This window comes from Condylura cristata, unplaced genomic scaffold (genome assembly GCF_000260355.1).
Source record: "Condylura cristata isolate star-nosed mole 26May11 unplaced genomic scaffold, ConCri1.0 scaffold00051, whole genome shotgun sequence".
Taxonomy (NCBI): domain Eukaryota; kingdom Metazoa; phylum Chordata; class Mammalia; order Eulipotyphla; family Talpidae; genus Condylura; species Condylura cristata.
The window spans coordinates 403,767-422,476 of NW_004567152.1; the positions used below are offsets into that span (position 1 = coordinate 403,767).

The window sequence follows — 18,710 nt, forward strand, 5'->3', positions numbered from 1 at the left end:
TTTTGCAGGTGAAGAAGCTCAGGTTCAACAATAAAGTAGGGATGCAAATTCACAGTCCCCTGGCCACGATGCCACAGGAGGCCAAAACTACCGGTGCAAGCAGGAAGGGGATAGCAGGTCTCTTTCACAAGCCTCTGCAGCCCGGAGCCCTCCATCTGGGATTCCGGGAGCCGCGGACCTTCAAGGGCCAGCCAGGCGCAGACAGGGCATGCCGGGAACTAGGGCCTATCTCGGGGTGGGTCTGGCAGGCGCCTGGAAGTGCAACTCGGACGGGAGACTAGGGCGGCGTTCCCAGAAAGGGCGACCAGGAAGCCAGTACTCCGCCGGAAATGTATCCCACTCGCCGGGAGGTGACAGCCTAGGTCGGGGGCAGGTCCGCGGCGCCTTCGGTTCGCTCTAGACGTGGCGACAAGTGCGGGTGGGAGGGAGTGACGCTGGCCGGAAGTGCCTTGTCTGCGGCACAGGGCTCGCTGGGAAATGTAGTCCCTTTGGGCGGCCCGGGGCGGTGGCCGCGAGTCCTGCGGACCGGTGGCCGATCGGCGCCGACCCTACATGGCTGGGCCGAGCGGCACTGGAGGCCCGATTGGGGCCGGGGCCCTGACAGGCGGCGCGCGGTCCAAGGTCGCCCCAAGCGTGGACTTTGACCACAGCTGTTCGGACAGCGTCGAGTACCTGACTCTCAATTTTGGGCCCTTCGAGACAGTGCATCGTTGGCGGCGCCTCCCTCCCTGCGACGAGTTCGTGGGGGCCCGGTATGGCAAGCGTCAGAGGATCTTGGGAGGGTTTCTGAGGGGGACCGCAGAGCCGGGGCCAGGGGCGAAGTCGGGACAGGTGTCCTTGGGAAGGAACTAGCATGGGGTGGGGGGGGGTGGTGGTGCCCAGGACCATGTCCAGGGCAGGGGTGTCGGTTCGGGGTGGCCCTGAGCAGGATACTAGATTAAGTTGTGTTTGTGGGTCTTGGCCTGGAATCCGACATGCTCTGCTGCCGGGTGTGTGTCCAAAGACTCCCAGGACAGTGCCAGGGATCTGGGCAAGCAGAGTCCTTTGGGATACTGGTGGATTTAAGGATCTTCATCCATTTTTCTAGCTGCAAGATGTTATCCAATTCTTGCTTAGTTATGTTCTTTGAATGCCCCAGTAGAGTTCTGGCCTCACTGCTGTCCACTTTTCCTTTATTTCCAGGCGCAGCAAGCACACAGTGGTGGCCTATAAAGATGCCATCTATGTATTCGGTGGAGACAATGGGTGAGTTTGGGTGAAAGCAGCAGGTGATTTAAACCAGGAAGGGAGAATCGTGGTGGTTCAGACTGGGCATCTATAGTGCCACTGCTAGTCTTTCAGATGTTAGTTAAGTGCTCAGCCTCAATTTCCCAATCCATGAAGTTCCCTGCACTCAAGGCCTTCAGTACAGCATCGAGTGGGGGGCAGCACACTCTCTGTACATGGAAGCAGCCCTCGTGTTCCAAGTGAATGCAGGCAACCTTCAAAACCTGTCAGGCACTATTCCTTCCTGCACTTCTTTCTGTGCTGCAGATACAGATTTACATGGCAGCCAAGAAGATGTGGAGGAGTTGGACCTACACAGAGGGGAAAAAACTGCTCTAGTGCAGGCTGGGCTCTGTCAGGTTCTGGGCATGGGCATAGCAGGCAAGCTTGTCCTGATCCAGGAAAGCCTTCCTGGAGGGGTTGATGACCTGGAAGATGAATAGTAATGTGCTGGCCAAAGAGGAAGAATGTACCAAGCAGAAGGATCAGAGTGGGCAAAGACCTGAAGGAGAGACAGTACAGAACATCATTGGGCCTATAGGTTGACCTAGATAGGCCTTCCCTCCCTCATTGATCCACTAATGTGCTAGATGTGGGTCTGAAGCTAGTTCTCCTGTACAGCTGTCCCAGGAAATTCTGCAAGACCGAGGCTGCTGTACCACGCTCTGGGTTTTAGGCTAGGTTTATGGCTTTGGGCTTGGGCAAGCATCTGAATGGCACTAATTACACTATGGTCTTCTCCCTGTGTTATACAGGGGTAGTCATGTGTCCTGTGTATCATGTGACCCCAGAGTGTTCCTGGGGTCAGTGCGTGCCGCTTGTGAGGGGCTCAGTTTGCCTGTGCTGAGGGTGAAGTGTTTGTGTATGGGCCATCTTGCCTGTGAGTCCTGTGCTCTCCTCTCCACCACAGAACTGGCCTAAAACCCAGGCAGGACAGGCTTCTGAGTGGTACAGCAGCCTCCCTGGGGCAGCTGACTTGGAGCTAGTGGGGTAGGCAGAACCTCGGGTGGAGCTGCAGACTGGGTAGAGGGTCTCTGTGAGCATGCCCCCTGGCTTCCAGTTGGTCTCCCCTACAGCCTTTTTGCCCGTTGAGCAGCCAGAGCAATCAACTTCAAAATGTGAGCTGGAGCATGTTTTTCCGCTGCTCATGATCCTGAGATGTCTCCCCACCTCTCACTGAGTAAAATTCCAGCTCCGTGAGGGCCTACATGCTCCCTCACTGCTCCTCTGTCCCCAGCCTGTGTAGCACTGAGCCACACCACGTTGCTGCTGTCTTCTGCTTGTATCAAGTACTCCTCTGCTTGGGCCTTCACAGGCTCTTCCCTTCTTTTTGCCCCTTTCCTTTCCTGCCCCTCTGTTGTTTTTGTGATTGAGGGCTTCCCTGACCACCAGGCCAACTGACAGCTGTTGCCTCTACTCCACTTCCCTCCAGTACTCCTCACCGGCTCTATTTGCCCCCTGAAGCATGCAGATGTTTGTTACCTCTCTCCTGCGAGGACAGGGTCTGTATCCCAGAATCCAGGCAGTTCAATAAATATCACAAAAAGGAATGAAATAGACAAGAGACATCTGCCCACAGATCTTTATTGAAACCTTAATGAGGATCTTCCAGACTTGGAAAGTCCTGGTGTCCAGCACAGGATGGTGAGTGGAAACATCTCCAGGTGAGATCTGAGCTGGCTATTTGAATAACAGCTTTGTGGCAGTCAGCAAAAACATTTTTACTACAAATTCACCCCTCAGTAACAGGATACAAATTTGTCTCACTCCAGTTGTAACTTTATAAAGACTGACTGGGTACACCCCTGCTGTAGCTCAGGGAAAGAATTGCAGTCACATCTGCCCCAGCTCCTGTCTTCCTGGCCTTGTGGCCTTGTCAGGCGTTTTTGTCTCCCAGGCTGTCTGTCCCCTCTGCCATAGTTGTAGGAGAGTACGGCCACCTGGTGCAGACTGAATGAGGCGGTGCAGCCGACCCTGGACAGGTCTGGCATGTCGGATGTGCCAGGGTCCTGTTGGATTGAACCCTGCCTTCCCTTTTATATAAATAGTTAGCTGGTGGCCAATGGATTTTGTTTTCTACTCTATCATATCTTAAATGTGGTCGTGCACTGGATTTTCAATAAGGAGTGTCAGGATGATCAGAACATCTGCATTTGTGGTGGCACAGTCTCAAGAAAATTACTGAAATTCATGATTGGTGTGAGGTGGGGACACAGGGGTCCTCAAGTGGCCCTCAAGGGTTTGGTGTTAGCCCGTTCTGACCTAGGCAGGCTGTTCTGCTGCAGCCCAGGTGCCCATACAAGTTGAGGAATTTCCTTTTCAGTCACCTCTCTTGTCTCTCGGGCATCAGCTGGTTGCCTGGTCCTGGCAAAGCCCTGCAAAACAGTTCCTTCTATCACCCCCTTTTCCCCCAGGCTCCATTGTCAATTTCTGTGGTCCTGGTAGGGGGCAGAGGAGGGGTGGCTGTGCCCTGCAGAGCTGGCCTGGGCCAAATCCACCGTTCTCTAATTGTCTTTCAGGAAGACGATGCTCAACGACCTCTTGCGGTTCGATGTGAAGGACTGTTCCTGGTGCAGGTGGGCGGCTCCCGTGCTCCAGGGCCCTGCTCTTTCTCCTGTAGCATGACAGCACTCTGATGGGTGCTGCTCATCACAGTCAAAGTCTTGTTCATTGTGGAAAGCTAGAGGGAAGCTCTTAGGGAGAGATGGTGGCTGCCACTGGGATGCCTTGCTCAGAGCCACTCTTAACATTTTTCTGTGTATCTTGGGCTTCATTTCCAATCCATGGACTATGGTTGATTATTCCACACCCTGACAATTAAGATCTATCTAATTCAGTTTCCAGTCTTCCAATTGTGCTTCAAGAGAGTCCTCCAGAGATTCCAGGTCCTCCAGACCTGGGGAGTGTTGGGAATGCCACACAAGCTTATACTTCATTTCTCTCACATCTGATTTTAAAATACAGCCAATAATTGCAGATTAATTTTAAAAATCACTGAATACTCAACACATTTTTTGTTAAAAATTGCTTAAGTATAATGCTCTAAAAAGGAGCAGCCCCTGTGAAGCAGTATAAGTTGGGTTTTAATTCAGTAATCAAATTTCTGTCCCCATGTAGTAGAAATACTGTGCTTCTGTGAGAATGTGGGTATAGATGATTCTACAGTATTTGAATATTTGATGGGACTATAAATGGACTTGTTTCTTGTTTTACTCTCTCTAGTTTGTTGTTTGCATATAGAGATACATATTTTTCTTTGTTGAATTTGTAGCTTATCATTTTACTATAACAGTTTACTATAATAGTTTTTTAGTGATGTCTTTAGAGTTTTCTGTGTATATTATATCTTCTTCAACTAGTGGTACTTTCACTTCTTTCTCAATTTGGACTCCATATATATTTTTAAAGATTTATTTATATATGCAGAACTGAGGTAAGGCCAGAGGTGCATGAGTGGTGAGAGGAGTCACCAGAGACAGTGGGGAGCAGAACAGGCCGACTGACAAAGTACACTGCTGAGGGGAGCAGCGGGCGGGTCAGGAGAGGTCTGCTGTGCCATGTGGATCACCTCCAGGGTGGGGATCGAACTCATGCTCGAGTGGCTTTAGCTTCTTAGTGTTGCACTTTAACCCGCTGCACCACTAGGGAGGGCCCTGGATCCCATATTTTTAAGTTTGTTTGTTTTTTTTTTTTAAGAGAATTGACTCCATTTAAGAAAAAGAAAAGATTTATTTATGCATGAAAGAACTGGGGTGTAGGCTTGGAGTTTGGGTGAGAGGGTTCACAAGAAAGAGTGGGGAGCAGAACAGGCGAATCTACTGAAATACACTGCTGAGGGGAGCAGTGGGCAAGTCAGGAGAGGTCTGCTGCACTATATGAGTCACTTCCCTGGCCTGGGATGGAAGATAGCGCTGAGACTTAACCCTTAGGCCACCACTGAGGCTCTGGATTCCTTTTATATCTTTCTTCTGCCTACCTGCTCTAGCTAAGACTGATAATACTATGTTGTATAGTATTGTGAAATTGAGTCTGTCTTGTATCTGGTCTTAGCGAAAAAACTTTCAAGGTTTTTTCACTGAGAATTTGTTAACTTTGGGTTTCTCATGCTATCTTCATTATGTTGTGGTATATTTCTTCTAGCCCCATTTTTGGGAGAGTTTTTATCATAAATGGGTATTGAATCTTGTCAAGTGCATTCTCTGCATCTGTTGATGTGATCATTTGATTTTTATTTTTCCCTGTGTGCATGTGGTGAATTACATTGATTGATTTGCATATGTGGTACCATCCTTGCATCTTCAGAATACATCCCATTTGGTCATGATACATGATTCTTTTAATGTATTATTGAATTCAATTTGCTAAGATTTTGGCATCTGTTTTTAGCAAGGATATTGGTCTAGTCTTATTGTGTGTGTGTGTGGAGAGGGTGATATCCTTGTCTACTTTTAGTGTATCACAGGGTGTGTTAACCTCATAAAATGTGTTTTGGGGAGTTTTAATTACTATGTCAGTTGCTTTGCTTATAACTGTTTGAATGAGTAGGTTGTTTGAATGAATTGTTTGATTGGATCCAAAGTTGATCCATTCAAGTTTTCTATTTCTTTCTGACTCATTATTGGAAAGTTGTGTGATTCATTTCTTTTAGATTATCTAATTTATTGGCATAAGTATTTTATAGTAGTCTTTTATGATCCTCTGTTTCTGAGATGTCAGTTGTAACTTCTCCTCTTTTATAACTCTTCCTCTTTCACTTCTGATGCTATTTATTAGGGTTTCCTTTTTTTTCTTTGAGTATGACTAGAGGTCTGTCTATTTTGTGTATCTTTTCAAAGAACCAGCTTTTTTTTTTTTTAAGATCCAGCTCTTACTTTCACTAATCTTTTGTTCTCTCTTTTTCATTTAATTTACCTCCACTCTAATTCTTATTATTTCCTCCCTTCTGGTGGCTTTCAGCTTCATTAGTTTTTTTCCTACATCCTTATGCTATAAAGTTAGGTTATTTATTTGAGCTTTTTTGTTTCTTGATGTGGCTTATATTGCTATAAACTTCCCTGTTACCATTGTCTTTGCAGTGTCTCATAGGTTCTGATAGTTCATGCCTTCATTTTCATGTGTCTGCTTTTTTAATTTCTCCTTTGATTTCCTCATTAACCCAACAGTCATTCAGTAGCATGTTGTTCAGTCTCCACATATTTGAGCTTTTTATTTCTGTGCCTGATTTATAGTTTCATGCCAGTGTAGTCAGAGGAGATACTTGAAATTATTCCAGTCTTCATGAATTTATTAACATTTATTTTGTAGCCTGATATGTGGTAGATCCTCAAGAATGTTCCATATGCATTTGAGAGGGATGTATATTCACCTTTCTTGAGGCAGAGTACTCTGTATATCTAATCTGGTCATATTTCTCATTTAGGGCAGTTGTTTCCTTATTGACTTTCTCTCTGGCTGATCTATTAATGTAAGTAAAGGAGTTAACACAACTACTATTGTGTGGCAGCTGAAAGTGCAAGATGAGGCCTTCCCTGGTGGCACAGGGGTTAAAGCATTACACTGCGATGCTCTCAGCAGTGCCCGCTGCTCCCCTCTGCAGTGTATTTCAGTCAACCCACCTGTTCTGCTCCCTACTCAGTCTCTGGTGAGTCTTCTCACCCCTTGCATCTCTGGCCTGTACCCCAGTTCTTGTGTGCATAAATAAATAAATCTTTCAAACAAACAAAAGAAAGTGCAAGATGACAAAGTCTCTACCACATGATTCCATTGTAAAAAATTACTCTGAGATATACATATGAATAGGAAGGGTGTGGGGACAGCTCACACTATGAACAGGGGCTTCTGGCAAAGGGATTACATATGAGTTTTAGTGCTGGTTTTGTTTTTTCTTGATTGGTAATTTTTGGGAAGTGTCTATAAAAAAGTAGGTATTACCTCTTAAATATAAAAGTAAAAGGAGACTTGAGGGTGGCTGCCCTATTGGGTGTGGGCCACACAGCTTACTCCACTGACACCCACTGCTCTTATGCCACTGCAGGGCTTTTACCACTGGGACCCCACCAGCCCCCCGCTACCATCACTCGGCTGTCGTCTACGGGAGCAGCATGTTTGTCTTTGGTGAGTTGCCTCTCATCTCCTGGGCCTCAGGCTCATGACTCTTCTTTGCAGCCTCTTCACCCGGCCCTCAGCATTGTCTGACCACATTATTTGAGCTCCTGTGATGGGAGAGGGCTCTTGGATAGATGGCCCTGTGGGACTTTTTTCTAACTGTCCTGGACCCTCCAGGATTAGAACTCCCACCCCACCAGTGGTAGGAACCAGGTACCAACACAGAGGCAGGTATGTGTTGGATGTACCCCCAAAAGTTTGTGGAGTGAATTCCAGAATGCATTTTTATAAGGGGTCAAATTCTGCCCCACCTCCCAGGTTTGAAAAATAAAATACTGTCTTTGGTATGACAACTTCTTGCTCTCTCCATTCAGGGGGCTACACTGGGGACATTTATTCCAATTCCAACTTGAAGAATAAAAATGACCTCTTTGAATACAAGTTTGCAACTGGCCAGTGGACAGAATGGAAAATTGAGGGACGGTGAGAGACTTTTGTGGAAACTTCCGGGGTTGTTCTGATGACTACCGTGTTAGGTCTTGGGTGGCACCAAGCCTGGTTTCAGATCTTGCATCACATATGAAGGACCTGAGGCTTAGAGAAGCCTGGGGGCACATGGGGGTCAGAAATAGGTAGTTGGTGCTGCCAGTGGCACCTGTTCTTGACTTCCTTCCGGCTTGACCTCAGATTCCCTTTTGGGAAATGATAAGCACCCAAATGTCCTATAGATGAGCGCTCCAGTGATCCTGCTTTGCAGAAACACCCTTTGATAGCTTGGTGGCAGCTGAGAAAAGACTCTGTGCATGTATGGCTGTTTGAAGCCTTCGGCAGCTGCCAAGGGCCTCATAAGCTCAGCTCTCACTTATTCCAAGGGCCCCGGTGTCAGCAGATGTGGGCCTGGCAGTCCCAGTGGTACTTGCAGTGCCTCGTCCCCAAGCCTTGGGCTGTGAGGCTTTGGTCTTCTCTGGGAGACCTCTCTGCTTACTCAGTCCTCATATTCCAGGTTGCCAGTCGCCAGGTCAGCCCATGGAGCCACAGTGTACAGTGACAAACTATGGATCTTTGCTGGCTATGATGGCAATGCCAGGTAGGTAGCCTGGTCCATGTACCCAGCCTCTGAGCAGGCCTTCCTGGCCAGCTGGGAGGGTGCAGCTGGGGTGGCATTTTCTAGGGAGGTGGGTATATAGACAAGGAGTATGGGGAAGAGAAAGATGTAGAGGATGGGGGTGAATGGAGTCACCACTTGCTTCCCCCACACAGAGGGACTCTGAAGGAGTGGAAAATGTGGCCCATGTTCACTCAAGCTGCCTGAGAGTGTACAGGGCAGAGGCACTATAGCTGAGTATCATTAGACTTGGGGAAGGGTGGAGGTAGCCTCTGGAATTGCTGGGGTGAAAAAACTCAGGCCCATAGTAAAGAGTGACCCTGAGAGTTATGTGGGCAGGTGGGTAGCAGCAGTAGGGCTCAGACCTAGCCCCTCTGCTATGGAGTGCAACATAGAGTTCTTGTTTTCTGTATAATAGGCGTTTTCTGCTTGTTTGAGAAATTTGACTTTTTTTTTTTTATTATTACAAATGTAGCATGTATTCATTCCCCCAAACTTCAGTTCAACAGAAAATTGTAATGTCGTACTATTAGGGATGGTTTCTTTTAGTGATGTCTCTACAGTCTTCTCCCAGTCCTGGAGAGTGGGCCAAGAGAGTATTTGGCCCTGCCATGGATGTCGTGCATGAGGCCTTTTGTTCCTGTCCTGGCCGAGTAGGGGACCTGGCACAGCAGTTAACTTGGTACAGCCTCCTTCCTTTCCTCCAGCTAAAGCTCCCATCTCATGGCCGTGCCTTAGGCCTCTGGCCAGAGTCCTACATGGTGGCCTGAAATGTTCTTCCTAGGAGCCATCCCTTCTGGCCAGGACCAGGCCCAGCCTGGTGCCCAGACCCCACTGAGCATCCTGACTTCTCTGTCCTAATGCAGGTTGAACGACATGTGGACCATTGGCCTTCAGGACCGGGAGCTTACATGCTGGGAGGAGGTGAGGGTGCAGGGGCCTGGGTGGGGCTTACCAAAGTCAGGCCTTGGCCTGGCTCTCCCCTGACCTGCCCAGCCATCACTGTTCCACTGGCAGTTACCCAGTGATAAAGGCTCTTTGCTTTGGATGGGCAGAACATCATGGCTGCCTGGAGCAGTTTGGGTATAGTCCACCCTTATTTGAAATAGGGAGTGCTCCTTAAGGTCCCGTCCACTTCTGTTTCTGGGTAGTCTTTCAGATTGCTCCATATCTTTCCCTTTGGGGTTCTTCTTCTCTGTCATGATGATTTTAAACCTCAATGTTAAAACTAGACCCATTTAGGTGAGTGAATTGAGGCTTTAAACTTGTGCAAAACTTAATGTATGTACCCTCATTCACATAGTTTCACAGATAAAAATGGTTCAGCAATGTAAGTGTGCAGCCTTGTGAACAGGGTCAGGCAGACCCTGTGCTGAGCTGCCTCCCCCTGCCCCCAGGTGGCCCAGAGTGGCGAGATTCCGCCCTCCTGCTGCAACTTCCCTGTGGCTGTGTGTAGGGACAAGATGTTCGTGTTCTCAGGGCAGAGTGGAGCCAAGATAACCAACAACCTCTTCCAGTTTGAATTCAAAGACAAGACGTGAGTACCCTATGTTGGGTCCTTTGTCAGCCCCCAGTGCCTGCCTCTGACACTGCCCTTTCCCACTGGTGCATATGGTAGGGCAAGCTACCCTTCGTAGAGAGTGGGCAAGATCCCCTCCCCCCCACAGGTCCATTGGAGTGTGGTTGCATTCAGCAAGAAAAGGCCTGGGCAGTACCCCTCTTTGAGGGCCACAGTTTGTCCCCTGCCCATGAGTGGCTTAGTTAGCTCCACGATACCAAATGTGCCCAGCATAGATCTCCCCTGATGGCAGACCTGGGAGGTATGTGGGCCTCAGAACCTCCATTCTCTTACTTGGCTGCTATGGGGACTGAGCCCTGAAGGTGCCATGAGCTAGCCTTTAGCTCAGGGGGTGAGTGGAGGAGAGGAAACAGGAGTTTTGACAGTTGGCCAGGGGAGTTGGGGAGGAGACTTGAAGCTGTTCTAGAGGCCAGGGGGTTGGCTGGGAAGGGAAAGGGCAGACAGGTGGCCACTTAGACCCAGCCAACTGTCCTATCCCAGGGCAACCAGTCCTGAGAGGTGAGCCATACTACACTCAGGCCAGCTGCTCCAACCTAGCCTCAGTCCTCAGGGCAGTGGGCAGGACAGAGGACTCAGAGTAGAGAGTAGACCTCTAGAGAAGTGAGTGGAAAAGTTTGGAAGCAGAGGCCAGGTATGCCCAGACAGGCCTCTGGGAAGGTTTGGATCAGACATAAGCTCTGGCCAGGTAACAGGTAATTGACCTGTGAGGGATTTTTTTAGGGAGGCACTGGTATTGGTGATGATCTGGAGCCAGAGGGCTGCCTAGGGGTGGGAATGTCACCTGTGGAGCCGGCCAAGGAAGCCATATTGGGCTTACAAGAGAGTTGAAGGGCCCAGGTCAGAGCTGCATACAGAGTTGCAGCTGGGGATGCAGTGGATGGGAGTGGAGTGGATGGAGGTGGAAGAAAACCAGGGCGACAGTTACCAGCAGTTGCCCTCGATGGGTATAGGGAAGTTCTGATTGCCCCTAGAAGTAAAGGGGCCCCATGGAGTGACGCTGGCATGTGTCACCTCTGGCAAGGGAAAATTTGCTTCCTCAGTCCTCCAGGCAGCTTGCTGCCCAGTCCTTTATCCCTACATTTTGCCTCTACAAAACAGAGGTGGGGAGCACACAGAAGCCTCTGGTGTGGGGTGTTTAGTGCTGGATGTCTTGGAGAGCACCCACCCCCAGAGAGCATTCCACAGCCTCAGCCACCTGGAGATCTCCTGGCAGTGCCACTCAGGCACATGTTGAGCTCAGCATATGGGGGCAGCAGGGTCTACACTGAGTCAGAGGGTATCACCCTGTCCAGTCAGGTTCTTACTAGATTTAGCAAAGGGGACATTTGCTGGAAGTGCTAGGGAGTGTTTAGACAGCCCAGAGAGTTACAGGAGCAGCAGTAGGAAAAGGGGTCTGGGTGGCCTCCCTGGGGGATTGTCCCACCTGGTGGGATGAGTAAGTCTGTTTAAGAATAGGATGGCTTGCCAGTGATGCCACCCCTCCAGCCCTGCCACTACTGCCTGCCAGAGGAGTGGGAGGGGCCTCGGGCAGGACCCCATGGTGGGCAATGTGGAGCCACACAGAAATGGTGCCAGAGTTAGGTGGGAAGAGGGATCCTGGGCATACAGGCTAAAGCCTCCCCCTCTGTCTGGGCTGGTTTCCCCAGGGCCATGAGACTCTTCCCAGTGGGGGGAGCCTCAGAGCCCAGTGGAGGCCTTAGGGGAGCAGGAACCCCCACCTGGCACTGGTTCACTGTCATGTGCCTCCAGGTGGACACGCATCCCTACTGAGCATCTGCTCCGCGGCTCGCCCCCACCTCCCCAGCGCCGCTATGGACACACCATGGTGGCCTTTGACCGCCACCTTTATGTATTTGGGGGAGCGGCTGACAACACATTGCCCAACGAGCTGCATTGCTATGATGTGGATTTCCAGACCTGGGAGGTCGTCCAGCCCAGTTCGGACAGTGAGGTGAGCACTTCCAAGCTGTGGTGGGCCAGCCCCACCCCATGGGCCTCTTCACTGCTAGGGGCTACCAGGACTTCCCTGTATCCATCCAGGGCAGCTGCTAGTAACCAGGGCCCAGGGCCAGTGGGGTCCTGAACTGCAGCTGGACACCAGTGACTCCTGCCTGCTCTGTCTTCCCCCAGCTAGCTCTTCACAGCTTCAGAAGGATATCCTATGGTCAGCAAGAGAAAGGCCAGGAAGCCCATGGTCCTTAACTCTGATTGCCCTGACCCTGGACCCCTCTGACCCATTCTCCACCTTGCAGCCCCATGGGCTTTTACTCCTTCATTTTAATACTTCATTTCCTCAGCACTGTGCTGAGGACATTTCCTGAGAAGCCCACCTTGACTTCTGCCTGGCACACAGCTCCCTCTCAGCCTGCATGTACCCAGCACCACGTACTGTGACTCTGACTTCTCCTAACATCCCTCCACCCCCAGCAGGGCTCTGGGGCTCTGAAGCAGGGTGGTCTTAGGATATCTCCAGGCCCTTGTGGATGGCTCCCATGCCTGCATGTCTCTGCTCACAGGTTGGTGGGGCTGAGGTACCAGAGCGAGCATCTGCTTCTGAGGAGGCACCTTCCCTGGCCTCTGAGGAACGGGTTGGCTTCAAGAAATCCCGAGATGTGTTTGGCCTGGACTTTGGCACCACTACAGCCAAGCAGCCTGCTCCACCTGCCTCAGAGGTAAGGGCCAGCACCCTCACTACAGTTTTATCACCCCCTGAAGTTGGTCCTGTGTTGACCCTTCTCACAGGGTTGGAGGTGGGGGTGAGACTGAGGCTCAGAGAAGTACTTATTAGGGGCTCACAGAAAGTGAGGCAGGGGCCAGCTGCCAGCCATGCTGGTGCAGCATTTGAGACCAAGTGCTTGCTCTGTCCACTTTGTGGATCCACAGGGACTGGTCCTGCCCACTTGCTCATATAGATCCTGTCTCCTGCAGCTGGGCCTGGGGCCCTGTTCTCTGGTCCCTCCCGCAAGACTCTTGCAGAGTCCATGTCCCTGCCCACAACCATGCTAGGTGGTTGGAGACCGCCCCACCTTGCTGAACTGTTCCCCTCTCCACCCAGCTGCCCAGTGGGAGGCTCTTCCATGCAGCTGCTGTGATCTCAGATGCCATGTACATCTTCGGGGGCACCGTGGACAACAACATCCGCAGTGGGGAGATGTACAGGTTCCAGGTGGGACTCATGGACACACGGGACAGGCCAGTGGCTACTTCCTGGATTGACTCCACAGTGGGGCCAGCCATGGTGGATGGGACCCCGATGATGGAAAGCCCAAGGGGTGAGGGCAGGCTTATTCATGGGTGCCCAAAGCCAGGGCAAACCTACTTTTCTGAGAAGGCTGTCAGGTGGGGTGGAGGATCTAGACTGAGAGCTGCCTGAGGAACCTCATTGCAGGGCAGGGCAGGTGAAGTAGGTGGCTTGGGGCCTCATAGCAGGGTCAATTAAGGGAGCTGGGCTTGATCCAGGGGCTCTGGGATACCTGAAGGAGGACAAGAATAGGGTCATCAGTGGCTTCCTTTGGCAACACTGGAGTCTCCTCCTGCAGTTTTCCTGTTACCCCAAGTGCACATTGCATGAAGATTATGGACGGCTGTGGGAGAGCCGCCAGTTCTGTGATGTGGAGTTCGTGCTGGGTGAGGTGGGTGCCCTTCCCACACCCTGCCTACCTGCTATGCTGTGGCATGGGGACTATGCCCCTGCCAGGCAGAATGGGTCTCTGTCTCCTGGGCAAGGCCCCCAAGCCCTCCATCAAGGTGTCATTCTGTTGCTGCAGAAGGAAGAGTGTGTGCAGGGCCACATGGCCATTGTCACAGCTCGAAGCCGCTGGCTCCGCAGGAAGATCGTGCAGGTGCGGGAGCGGCTGACACAGGTGAGGGGCCTGTCTCCCTTCCTGCACCCCCTCCCACCCCAGACAGCTGCGTCCATCACCGCGCCCTTGAGCTCTGCCTCTCCCTACAGAAACTGGAAGAGGAGGCGGTGCTGGCTCCCAGGGAGACCTCTGGTGCAGTTGTGAGTGGGACCCAGCTGCCCCTGCTGCGTGTGGCGATCCCTGAGGCCGAAGCCCGGCCCTTTGAGGTGCTCATGCAGTTTCTCTACACCGACAAGATCAAATACCCGAGGAAAGGTCTGCCTGGAGTGAGGTCACTGTGGGTCTGGGCTGGGGTGTGTGGCCGGGGTAGTGGGCTGCCTTGCCTGGCCAGGGTGGTGGGCAACCTGAGACTCGAGGCCACAGCCACCTGTGTGGCTGAGTCACTGCCTAGGCCCCTAAGCTTTGCTCCTGTCTGTCAACTGGAGGCACGCTTGTCCACAGAGGGAGCCCTGGTCCCTCCCACCCTCGTTCTGCTCTCCAGGGGTGGATGAGGCTCAGGGGCCTCTTCTGTGCAGGCCACGTGGAGGACGTGCTACTCATCATGGATGTGTACAAGCTGGCCCTGAGCTTTCAGCTGTGCCGCCTAGAGCAGTTGTGTCGGCAGTACATCGAGGCCTCTGTGGACCTGCAGAATGTGCTAGTTGTGTGTGAGAGCGCCGCCAGACTGCAGCTGGGCCAGCTCAAGGTGCGGGGCGGTTTGCACGAAAACCTCTGCCTCCCCTGTGACCCGTGGGTTTGAGGCCTAACCCTGCCTGCCCACCCCTCCTGTCTGTCCCAGGAGCACTGCCTGAACTTCGTGGTGAAGGAGTCCCACTTCAACCAGGTGATCATGATGAAGGAGTTTGAGCGCCTCTCCTCCCCACTGATTGTGGAGATTGTGCGGCGGAAGCAGCAGCCGCCTCCCCGCACACCTTCAGACCAGCCTGTGGACATTGGTAGGAAGTCTGTTTCCCGTCCCCAAGTCAGCCTGGGTGAGGTTCATCTGGGGCAGAGAACTGAGAGCCAAGGAAGAACTGCCAAGCCTGGGTTGGAGTTTCAGGGAGACATGAAGAGAGCAGACAGAGCAGACACATTCATAGGGCTTTCCATAGTGGACAAAGGGCACCTCGCTGGCAAGGGTCCTTTCCCTGCCTCAGATGGCAGGTCTGAGGGCTTCTGAAGTGAGTGATGAACTCACTGACCCAGTGATTAGACGCCAGTACACCCACTGCTGGGCCTGGGGAGGGGTAAGAAGAGACTGCAGACCTCAGGCCTCCTGGGGCCTATGCCCCAAGAGTGTGTCAGTGGGATGAATTTTGGAGACTATCAGATACTGGGGGGCATGTTCAGAATGGAGAGAAGAGAATAGGGCCTGGTGATGCCTTAGGACTATAGTGAGGATAGCAGCATGGATAGATGTGCAGAAAGCAGGGCCTGAATTTGGTGTCAGAGGCTGTCCTTTGGCCGAGGGTCTGGCAGGGAACAGGGAGAGCCTGCTCAGGGCCCCTCTCCATGTGCCCTCCCCAGGCACGTCCCTGATCCAGGACATGAAGGCATACCTGGAGGGGGCAGGCGCGGAGTTCTGTGACATCACACTGCTGCTGGATGGGCACCCTCGGCCAGCGCACAAAGCCATCCTGGCCGCCCGTTCCAGGTGGGTGAGAGGTGTGACTACAGGGCAGAATGGGTCCCAGGTGTTGGCTGTTTCCCCTGAAAGCTGAGTATCTGCCATCCCATCTGCAGCTACTTTGAAGCCATGTTCCGGTCCTTCATGCCTGAGGATGGGCAGGTGAACATCTCCATTGGGGAGATGGTGCCCAGCAGGCAGGCCTTTGAATCCATGCTGCGCTACATCTACTATGGAGAGGTCAACATGCCGCCTGAAGACTCGCTGCATCCTCACCTCTGAGGGCAATCCTGGATCACAGCTAGTGGTCCCAGCACCCACTTTGGGTAATTTAGGAGTCAGCCGCTCCCTTCTAGGTGGGCGATTTCCAGTGCTCTCAGCGTTCTCTGATGCAGCTGACCACCGACATGGAGGGGTGTACAGATAGGAGGGTTGGTTGGGTCCTTGACTCTCATGACTGGAAAGGGGTTGTGTCTGTGTGATAGGTGAGCAGATGGACGTGGCATGACTCCTCACGACATGCATAGTCAGGGTGTGAGCACACTGTGGAGGATGCCTTTCAGAAGCTGTGAGGCTAAGGAACAGCTCTGCATGCACATCTGGGCATATCCTGGGAGAGGGCTCAGAGGGTTTCTTTGGCTCTTGAACAGGGCCTTTACCCCCTACAGAGACTATTCAGAGTTAAGTGTCCTGCCAGTGTCCTGTGTCAAACCCTGTGGTGGGGGTCCCCTGCTTTGTGCCAACAGGTGGTGGCAGCCAATCTCTCTAGTCTTCTCTACCCCAGGTGTGGGGAGGTTTCCAGCAGTAAGCCTTCAGGGGAAAGGCAGGTGGGTGGAGGCTCCTTTGGCTGCCAGCTCCTTAACCAGACCCTAGCTACCTGTTCTCGGCCCCCTACTACTATGGCTTCTACAACAACCGGCTGCAGGCATACTGCAAGCAGAACCTGGAGATGAATGTGACAGTGCAGAACGTGCTGCAGGTAGCTCATCTGGCACCCACTGGCCATTGGCACCTGGGTGGTTGGGTGAGAGGTGGGGCAGTGTCTCAAGAGTTTTCTATTCCAGATCCTGGAGGCAGCTGACAAGACGCAGGCTCTGGACATGAAGCGGCACTGCCTGCACATCATTGTGCACCAGTTCACTAAGGTCAGGGCTCTCCCAGCTGATGCTCGACCACCTGGTGTTTAGGGCCCAACCCCTTGGGGGTGGCCTTGGTCAGAGGGTGGTGGGATGTATGGAATTTGGCCTTTTGTGGCAGGGGACTGAGGGGATAACCGAGCAGTCACCCACCACTGGCTACTCTTCACCCCCTTCTTGGAGTCAGCCCAAGCCCAGAGATGGTTGGGTCCCCAGAAGACCCCACAGCCCATTCTGGATCTGGTTCCATGTTTTGGCCTTTTGGTTGTCTCCTGCAGGTCTCCAAGCTGCCCACGTTACGTTCGCTGAGCCAGCAGCTACTACTTGATATCATAGATTCCCTGGCCTCCCACATCTCTGACAAGCAGTGTGCAGAGCTGGGTGCTGACATTTGAGGGCCCATGTGGTGCCAGCTCCTATGTGGACAATAACCATGCCTTCCCCTGCCCTGTCCACTGCAAAGACTATGATGGTCAGGTTCAGGCTTGTGGCAGCGCAGAGCCTCTGAAGGGAGTTGAGGGTTGTGGGAGGCTGCAAATGTCCCACTCCACAGCTGAAGACAAGTCTCACAGAGCAGACGATGGAACAAGGCTCCCTTCTCCCCCTTTCCCTCCCTAGCCTGGAAAGGGGGTATGGGTAGGAAGCCAGGACTCACTGATGGGGGACAGCAGGAATAGGGGTTCTGACCAGGGCCAGCAGTGGGAGAGACAAGCTAAGGAGTTGATTTTGAGCCTTAACCAAGCAGGGTCTTGGCTTGGGCTTACAGATCTGGCTACTGGGTCCTGTCCAAGGCCACATGTAACCCCTTTGTTCAGGTTGGTGTACAGGCCTCGCCTGCCTTTGAGATCTTGTGCATGGGCAATAGTGTAGGCAAATGGAGTCTGACTTGAGTTAGGCCTAGTTTCCAAAGGCACTGGGGAATGCCACCATGTGGAACCATCAGGTCAGGGCCCAGGGTGGGCTAGGGAGAAGTCAGTGGAGATGCTGCCAGCTCCTCCTGTCCTTCATCTGTTCCTAAGCATTCTGTCATAGAATGACTCCATTAAAGCTACAGTTGTGTCACCTACTACACACTTGGCTAATATAGTCCCCAGTGGGGCTCTGGCCTTCAGCCCTTTGGCCCTCTTGCAGCCAAGGACAGGCCAGACCACCCACGGCTTGGGATCAGAGAACCAACCTTGCCTGGTTTTCTCTCCATGGTCTCAGGGTGGAGTGTTCCTGACTTGGGTGCTCAGTACAATGGGTGGGGGAGGAGAAGCCCAGCAGCCTCTCCCATCAGGCAAACCTTATAAACTTGGGGTCTGCTCTCCTGGCTCCATCTGGCTGCCTTGCTCTGTGCTGTACTCAGGCTGGGAAGCTTGAGTCCAGACCACTGCATCCTTCACTACCACATCGGAGCCCACTCCGATGTGAAGGCACTGTTCTGCTTCCTTCTGGTTACAAGAACCCCAGGGGCCTTTCTACTCTGACTGCCAGGAAGCTACTCTGGGAAAATGATCTTTCTGGCCTTAGAGCTTGTTGCTCCCTTTTGGCTGTGCCCATGCAAATGCACCTGCCATTTCATGCCCCTGCTCAAGAGCCCTGGGTGCCACATGCAAGTGGACCAGGTATCCTGGGGACAGCTGAGCACCTTTAGGCAAAGGGGAGCCCAGCGTGAGGCTACCAAAAGCTAGGAAGTAACCTGGTGCAAGGTAAGCATCTGCCAAGTTCTGTCCCCTAGCAGACCTTTTAGATGTGACGTAAATAAAAGTTACATACCATAGGCCCCCAAAACAAACGTCAAGATGTGTGGCAGTTTCCATGACTGAAAGAATTTGTGCTTTTGGGACTGTCGTGAACAAGTCCAGCAGAAAGCTCACATGTACAGTTAAAACCCCTCACAATGAGAATGCTGCATGTGGCAGATGCAGTGAGGCCTTCCAGATTCCAGTGGAGTAAAAGAAAAATGAGACTGAAGACAGGCTTTGATTGCCTCATTCCCTACCTTCCTCCCCCCATCAGTTATTCCCAGAGCTCCATGAGCTAGAAATGTCATTTGTTGGGCCCTCAC

General features: G+C 52.1%; 1 protein-coding gene across 1 annotated transcript; it reads left to right on the top strand.

Moving 5' to 3' along the window:
* Positions 1 to 478: 478 nt before the first annotated feature.
* Positions 479 to 18,603, top strand: LZTR1 (leucine-zipper-like transcription regulator 1). The gene is made up of 21 exons (XM_004694948.2): positions 479 to 752; positions 1,183 to 1,245; positions 3,786 to 3,842; positions 7,301 to 7,380; positions 7,746 to 7,854; positions 8,375 to 8,458; positions 9,343 to 9,400; positions 9,874 to 10,013; positions 11,805 to 12,006; positions 12,572 to 12,727; positions 13,111 to 13,221; positions 13,595 to 13,687; positions 13,823 to 13,918; positions 14,008 to 14,173; positions 14,434 to 14,603; positions 14,697 to 14,853; positions 15,425 to 15,551; positions 15,641 to 15,790; positions 16,398 to 16,503; positions 16,589 to 16,669; positions 16,939 to 18,603. The coding sequence occupies exons 1-21, from the start codon at positions 553 to 555 to the stop codon at positions 17,053 to 17,055; spliced, it is 2,523 nt and encodes an 840-aa protein (XP_004695005.1). The 5' UTR covers positions 479 to 552; the 3' UTR covers positions 17,056 to 18,603.
* Positions 18,604 to 18,710: the final 107 nt, after the last annotated feature.

What these genes read in the sequence shown, in the direction of transcription:
- LZTR1 (XM_004694948.2), top strand. Translation starts at nt 553, where the DNA reads ATGGCTGGGCCGAGCGGCACTGGAGGCCCGATTGGGGCCGGGGCCCTG. An exon ending in CTGCTCCACCTGCCTCAGAG is followed by an intron (nt 12,728 to 13,110) that starts GTAAGGGCCAGC and finishes CTCTCCACCCAG; the next exon opens with CTGCCCAGTGGGAGGCTCTT. An exon ending in TTGTGCACCAGTTCACTAAG is followed by an intron (nt 16,670 to 16,938) that starts GTCAGGGCTCTC and finishes TGTCTCCTGCAG; the next exon opens with GTCTCCAAGCTGCCCACGTT.